Genomic DNA, 8,113 nt, shown 5'->3' on the forward strand with positions numbered 1-8,113 from the left:
ACTCTATTGAATATTTTAAAAGTTAAAATAAAGATCTAAAAGGTCAACTCTTATCAAATGCAGCAAACATAGATTTACAGTAAGGAAAAAGCACATTTTTTTGTGTGCTAAAACATGTTACCATAATATTTTTCCTAGATTGTGGGATTTCACTTCTCTTCATTTCTTTTTGTGTTTGTTCATTCTTCACCGCCATCTGCCACCTCTCTCTCTCTCTCTCTCTCTCTCTCTTTTCTCCAATCTATCAAAATACAGAATATAATCTCACATTACAATATTTACATTATAATATCAGTTACAATCAAGATGTCTCTCAGAGGAGAAGGCAAATCCCATGAAGAATATCTGTTATAAAGTTAAGACTGACTGTACAAACCTATTGTGTGTGTGTGTTTTAACTAGGATTCACAGTAAGATGGGAAGCTTTTTTTTCCCTCCTGTCAACAATTTATCCATTAATTCATCATATTTTTATGGGTTGAGACCAGATATATTATTTTTGATATATCAGATATACTATATTTGACACACTATTTTATCTAACTAATATTGTTTAGGCTAGAAGATAGTGTGGCAAATATGCTTGCTGGAAAACTTTGGGTTCTAAGAAGATACTACTTTATTTTTGGTGATGGAATTCAATGTAACAGTCATTTCTTGCTCTATATAAAGGAAAGGCTGCAAATGGAGAATAACTTTAGTACACCAAATGGTTTGAAGGTAAGAAAAGAGAAGAAAAGTTCAGTAAAAAGGCCTAGGGCAATAGGATGGGATAATGGAGGAACGATGGGGAGGGTGAACTGGAGCTGAGTCAATTCCATGGAGGTGGGTGGGGAAAGGGTGGAGCTGGGACCATTGGCTCAAGAGCTGAGCAAGAGCCCAGAGAATATAAAAGCCTGGTGGAGCCAGGTAGGAAAAGCAGGCTGCAGCAGGGAAGCTGCACAGGCTCAGGTCTGTGGGTGAGATCTGCTGCATTCTCTAGAGAAAGGCTGCCAGTGCCAAGAAAAAAGGCCCAGATGTCTCACCTGTTCTTGATCCACCACCTAGGAATCTGGCTGCTGCTGAGCCAAGTTTCCACAGCAACCCCACCAGGATGGTGGGAAGAGGCGGTTCAGATATGCGGTCACCAATTAGTCCGGGAACTGATCATCATTTGTGGCCAGGTGACCAGGAACAGGCCAGTGAGATATCCCCATTGGAGATCTGCAGGTGAGAGCTTTGGTCTGCTTTGGTCTTCCCCCATTCGCCACCAGTGGCCCATCACTTCCCATTGGTTGCTATGGGCCTGACAACCTATCCAAAGGGGACTCAGGAAGTTTGAGATGTCATCCTGCTAGTGGTGTTTGTTGCCCAAAGCTTGAACCTTTCCTTTGTAACTTGCTTTTATTGAAAGAACCTTGAAGGGAATCTTGCCAGAGGGAGGAGAAATGCAAGAATAGCAAAAAGCCTCATCTAAGAGACACTTGGTATTCTTTTCACCTGGTACCATGTCAACACTGTGGAGACATGGGGGAAGCCACAGAAGAGGTGATGCTGCACAACTTCCAGCAGGAGATAGGAAAAGCTGAGTAGGTCAGATGGCAGGCATGATGGTAACCTAGCTCCTAGGTGGAGCATCTCCTATTCAAAGGAAAGAGGGCAAAAAGTGATCTGGTGAGCTGGTTATCTTCTAGTTTGTGTACCAAAGGATACATTGCAGCATGGTGAGGCCTCTGCTGGGGTCCTGAAAAGTGATACAGCAAGTGTCTTAGAATTAGTGACTATCCTCCTTGTCAAAAACTGGCAGTGGCCTATGCCACGAAGATTACCTCCACTCCCTTTGAATGTACCTTGTGGTGGGAGCCTGGCCTCCCCACCTTTTGAAATAGGTCTCGTAGTTCAACTGTGACAGAGGTGATGGAAGAGAAACAAAAATGACTCGATGAGTACAGAAAAAACATAAAGGACACCAGGGAAAAGGGAAGCTTGCTTCTTAGACCAGGAAAGCTGAAGATTTTATTGTTGCTTTCTAGTTTTAGAAATTGCAATGAATACATTTTTTAAAGCAAAATCTCAGAACTAGGAACAGCTCAAATATGGATTGGTTTAAAAATATGTTTATTATTTCTAAAGCATTTAGGAAGATTAAATGGAAGCCAAGTTAAAGAAGCAATGAAAACCCATAGAGGGTTCTATTAAATCCAGAGAAAGCAAGCTCAATTACCAACAATTAATATGGATCAAGAGCTGCACTTCTTTGGATAACTTATTAAAAACTGCCAATTGAACATTTTCAGTCAAATTTTATTTAAAAACAATAGCAGATCAACACTACAATTCAATAATCTAATCTCAGTATGCACTTGACAAAGAAGCACCTCTGAGTCTGGAGAGAAAGAGAGAGAGAGAGAGAGAGAGAGAGAGAGAGAGAGAGAGAGAGAGAGAGAGAGAGAGAGAGAGAAGAGAGAGAATATGAGAGACAGAAGACTGGGATTGTCAGCCTGTTGACCCAAGAACAACTGAGATGTCTAACTTGTTCAAATGAGACCAGGTATCATGTCGAATCTCCATTTTTTAGAAGGCAATTAAAAATCACAATTCTAACAGCCCACAAATCAAACAAAAATACTATAGAAAGAAATTAAAACTATGTTCAAAGAGCTTTTTCTCCCAGCTTGTTGACAGCACCCCAAGGAAAATAAAAGCATCCATGACTATCACAGATGAAAACAAAATGAATGTCATTGGAATCAGTTATTTTTCCCTGAGGTATTATTTTCCTGAGGTATAAAATCTAAATAGAAATTTGATATCATACTGTAACAAATTGTATTCTCTCTCTCTCTCTCTCTCTTCAATTGTCTCTCTCTCTCTCTGTCTGTCTCTCTCTCTTTTGTGGTCCTGGATAATGAACTAAGGGCTTTGTTCATGCTAGAAAAGCACTCTACCAACTGAGCTATATCCCCAGCCCCAAATTGTATTTCTCATAGTTCTGTTTTAATTTTGTTTACCCCTGTTTAAAATAGTTTTTAAATGTTGTTTTAATGATTCTGAATCTGATTCCAGTTCTTTTTTAATTGCTTTTATGTCAATAATTAATATACTGGCTCCCAGTTCTAATCAGCAAAAAAACATTTTGGTAATCTCTTCATTGATAGCACACAGCAGAAATTACTGATGTGCAAGCAAACCATAAAAGATGCAGCGCTCTAGAAAGCACATTTTGTACACTATTTTGTTGTCTGAATATTCTTTTCCATGATTCTTGATGAGAGACTGTTTCAATCTTGTAAGCATCAGTGTGCAAGTCTCACTACTATGCAGTTTCACGTCCTTGGACAGGAAGTGAAAAGCTAGAGGAGTCTGAATTTTAATGGCTGATAAACCTCACATCCTATAGAGGAGGAAAACACTTTTCCTTTTTTGCTACTTAAGAATGTGCCAGAAACGCATGCTGAGGTAGCCCATTCAATTCTTATTTTTTTCTTTTTTAAAAAATTTGGTCTCAGGATATTTCTGGAACGGTGATATTTTGAAGAAGGCACTGCTGGGACCAGCTTCCATTGCAGTCTTTAATGCTGGGCACCTGGCTGTCCTCTTATGTGGCTTTATCCAGGCATAGATTACTGCTCACTTGCCGTAGGGTTAATTTCACTGGATCATACTCCCAGAGATGGTTGCCTTTTAGGTGGTGGCGTTTGAGTATGGTAATGAGGCCATTAAGTTTGGGAACATCCAAGCAAAGGTCATCTGTTCTAATTTCTTTATTGGCAATATACGAGAAAACCTGATTGCCTCCCATACCGTGAAAATTAAAAATTCCAACATTTTCATTTTCTTTTCTAGCCATGTTATCTAAACACTGATTTGTTTCCACATTTCGTATCTCTCCCAATGAAAAATAGTGATGTGGAATCTGAGAATCAGGGTAAATATTTTCTATGTACCAAGAAAAATGTTTGTATTTTAGTTTGTGTCTTAGACCAAGTCTTGAAGATATATCCCCGTAATCTACCTTTGTCACACCTCAAGAAATTAGATAGAAAAGATTCCTGAGTTCATCCAACCATACTTCTGCAAGTTGTTTGTTATTTTTATTGATCATTTGCCCTATGCCTCCTGGAAATGGATATGGATGGGGTAGCTTTCCAAAACACATGTCCAACATGTGAGCAAGTGACAATTTCCAAAGTTCCTCCACATTGCCAAATCTTAAAGGAAATTTCTAGTTTTTCTCCTTTCCAAATATAAATTCCAGCACCATAAGTTCCAATTTCCTGACAATAATCTGTATCTATTGGAAAAAGGCCTCCTGCCATTGTAGGTGATCTGCCAGGAAGAGTCCGATCATTTCCTTCTGTCCGTTTCTCTGTGGGAAACAGGATACCAGCAAAAAATGAGCTTCCAGTTGAATCCACCATAGGTCATATCATAGCTTGCCATGTACTCAAAAGTATCATTGATGATCACATCAATGATAGGACATATATATCACTTTTCTCCTGTCATGTTTGATCCTTGCTAAGGGAGGCTCCAACCACCCCACTGTGCACTGGTGATGAGCATCTAAGAAGGTGATTGATTACCTGGCCTTCGGACACTGTAGCTCTTTTCAATCTAGCTCTGATCAATCCAGAATGCTATTCCATTCAAATTACATGAACTGGCACTTTTATTTATTTTTATTTTTTATTTTTTGTGGAGCTAGGGATTGAACCCAGGGCCTTGTGCATGTTAGGCAAGCTCTCTACCAACTGAGCTATATAAACAGCCCACACTTTTAGTTGCTTCACATAATTCTCTAGAGGTCTTTTCAAAAAGTCTCTTTCATTGGCATCATTTACTAGAACAATTTCTTTTATCATGCATCTTGGTGAGCGGTTAAGGACACTATGGACAGTTCACAGAAGTGTGCTCCAATCCTCATTATGGAAAACAATCACCACACTTGTGTAGGAAGATTATCTGGATACACCTTTGTTTTACACCCTTCTAAACTAATATCTGGGAAAGATCTGTTGAGTGCAATCATCTCACTTGCCATTAAATTGAACTGATTGATTTTAAACATCTCTTTCATCTTTTCTTGATCCTCTTTAGGAATGACAACTGGTTTCCCATTTCTCCAGGACCTTCATGAGGTTTTTGTGATGGCTCTAGAACATCCCTAGCAAGAAGTCCTCTCTCCTTTTTCTCATCACATTTGTTGCATTCACTGAAGTAAAGCAGCAAGAACGTATCCAACAGTACCCAAATTAAGGAGGTGGCTAGGATCACCCTGCAATATACAAATTTCTCATGGCACTTTAAGTCAAATGCAAAATTTAAAAAGAAAACACGCCTATCCCCCCACCCCCCCCACATACACATTTTGAAAATTATTCCAATCCAGTTTAATCAGAAATCACATTCACACCCCCAAAGCGGTTTTTCACATGAATTCATATTCCAAATCCATGTGTCCCACATTTCCCTGTTCTGTGTGTGTTAGCTGTGGCTGCGTGCGCTCCTCTGGACAGTCCCTGGCAGTCGCAGCGCAGTTCCATGTGCAGCAGAGCAGGCGCTACTCTGGGGCTACAGTCCGCAGCACTGCACGATTACTTTTCTTTATGGGATTTAAAGTATGATTTAAAGTTATTTTCTATATTGTCAGAGATTGATATAATGCCATTCATTTCGTAATTCTTGTATAATAGTTATAAGGAATACTACAGAATCTTGGAATTTACTAATTCAAACTAGGGAAGATGAGATTGCTTTGTATTTGCTTTTTGTTTGTGTTCTTTTAACCTGTTTCTGTTTTCAATATCAAAGTCTATTGACTTGGAGTAGATAGTCTGGGGAAAAGTGATTGCTAAAGAGATGTGTGAGGGATGTCAGAGACATATCCTCAGCTAAATATATCAGAGCTCTTGGAAATTCCTCATTTTAAACTTTATTCTGAAGCAGTGGCTTGCCACCATGAGATTGGATAGGTTAAGGTTATTATGGTCCTCTTTAAGGGTTACTTTCATAAGTCAAAATTTTTTAGTAATGGAAAAATTACTAAAATAAAAAATCAAAATCCAGCATGGAGCACTGGCACACAGTTGTACTCCCAGCAACTAGGAAGGATGAGGCAGGAGGATCACCAGTTGAAAGCCAGCCTGAGTATCATAGCAAGGCCCTAAGCAATTTAATGTGACTCTGCCTCAATGCAAATTTTCTTTTAATGTGGTACCTCCAATCCATCTTTTCTGTCCCACTTTGATTAGGCTCTTATGTATAAAATATATTTTCCACTGCTTGAACCACAAAGGTTAAAGTAAGATGACAAATGGTAACTAATATGTGACCATGGCAATGGGGTGAGAGTAAAAACTGGTGGAGGCTGCAGTGAGCTGCAGGTGCCTTCAAAATGATGTTGGGATGTGGTTTAGTGGTTAAGTGCCTCTGGATGCAATCCCTGGTACCAAAGGAAAAAAAAATTCCCTCTTTTGTTTAAATTAGTGATTCAATGAACAGCATGACATCAGAAATATGAGAGATGAATGTCAAAGGGTGAAAAGTATCATGATAAAAGCAAAGAGGGGATGATGAGTAAAAGAGGTGACAGAGGACCAAGTGGAGTAAAGCAGAACTTTGACAGGATTATAGTACTTTAAGCTATTCAGATACAAGGAAACCAGGTTGCTTAGATAGCAGGATACTTGTTGCTTCTTGTTCACTGTTCAAGTATATTGAGGAAATGCCTTTGTTTTTGTCTCTTCTTACATTTACAGTTTTCCTGATGATTCTTGACATCAATATTTTCTTCCCCTTCCTACTTATTTTTTTAAACTTAATAGATATCATGCCATCCTCCCTCAGTGAAGATGCAGGTGCCTTCAATATGATGTTGGGATTCAGTCCTAATTCGCCACAGCAGCTGAGGGCAACACCATCTGAGAGGCTTCCATTGTCATTAGAGCTACAATGACAAGAACCTGCAATAGAGGATTCAAAGCCTAGTCCTGAAGAGTTGAAGGATATTATTCACAATAGACAAGGGGAAGCAGAAAATAGCCTTCCAAAATTAGAATATTTAAGCTTGAATACTCAATCCCGAAAAAAGCGACAGATCAATGAAGATGCGATGAGTGAGAAATGTTGCCAACATAAATGTACCAGAAGATCTATACTTGAATTTTGCTAAAATGAAGCTAATTGTGCACATCTTACCTGATGCTCACATGTATTCTTGATGAAATTTTTACTGATATCTCTTTCTGACTGCATGATTATTAGAATATGAGAAATGAATAGTATTATTTGATTTTTTCACTTGATGTAAAAGGAAATGTCTTTGCATTATTGTAGTTTCTGAGAAAAAAAACTTCTTGTGCTGAAAATCTTTTTGTCTTTTTTTTTTTTACAATCTGATTACATTATTGCTTTTTAGTTACATTAGTTAATTTTGTTTTCAATCTTTGTCACTTTACTTACAGATAACTCATTTTAATGCAATGCCTAACAGGAGTTGCATAAAGTGGACCAAATGCATTTATTGACATCAATTCTTAGATTAGATATACCTATAACCACAACGATTTGACTCTCTTAATTTTGAAATACTTTTATGTCTTATTGAATCATTCATTGGAAGCAATCAGATTGAACACTGTCTCAACTTTATTTAGTTAAGTACATACAAACTAAGGTTATATTCTCCGGTGTAGGTGTTGAGAGACAAAAATAATTTTTAAAGGAGATAAATGGATAGATAATAATATAGAGTAGAGAATAAGCAACTCAGTATCATATATATTATAGAACTAACTCAGTAAGGAAAGACAGTTTATGTTTAATGTTTTATAACTTACAAACCATTCTTTTAACCAAAACAATTGTAGAGTAATATGAAAACTTGGTAGAAAAGTAAATAACATAGCTGCAATCTTCGTTTTTTGCCAGTTCCTTCAAATTACCTATACATACATGTTAGCCAGCATTTAAATGAGAAGGTAATATATTACACCAAATGTCTGGAATCAGAATTTAAATGGATTAAGACAGAAGTTTGCATTTTTAATTGCATACATAACTAAATGACAATGAAACCTATAGAATTGATTAAATCCTTACAAAGCCACTTTGCACAGCTTCATAAATGACT

At 37.8% G+C, this 8,113-nt stretch overlaps 1 protein-coding gene across 1 annotated transcript; it reads left to right on the top strand.

Annotated features, from left to right (window-relative positions):
* Positions 1-1,016: 1,016 nt before the first annotated feature.
* LOC143640192 (prorelaxin H2-like) lies at positions 1,017-7,153 on the top strand. Its single transcript, XM_077108088.1, has 2 exons — positions 1,017-1,209; positions 6,954-7,153. Exons 1-2 carry the CDS (start codon positions 1,017-1,019, stop codon positions 7,151-7,153), a joined length of 393 nt encoding a protein of 130 aa, XP_076964203.1.
* Positions 7,154-8,113: the final 960 nt, after the last annotated feature.

Source organism: Callospermophilus lateralis, chromosome 2, assembly GCF_048772815.1.
Source record: "Callospermophilus lateralis isolate mCalLat2 chromosome 2, mCalLat2.hap1, whole genome shotgun sequence".
Taxonomy (NCBI): Eukaryota; Metazoa; Chordata; class Mammalia; order Rodentia; family Sciuridae; genus Callospermophilus; species Callospermophilus lateralis.

What these genes read in the sequence shown, in the direction of transcription:
- LOC143640192 (XM_077108088.1), top strand. Translation starts at nt 1,017, where the DNA reads ATGTCTCACCTGTTCTTGATCCACCACCTAGGAATCTGGCTGCTGCTG. An exon ending in TCCCCATTGGAGATCTGCAG is followed by an intron (nt 1,210 to 6,953) that starts GTGAGAGCTTTG and finishes AACCTGCAATAG; the next exon opens with AGGATTCAAAGCCTAGTCCT.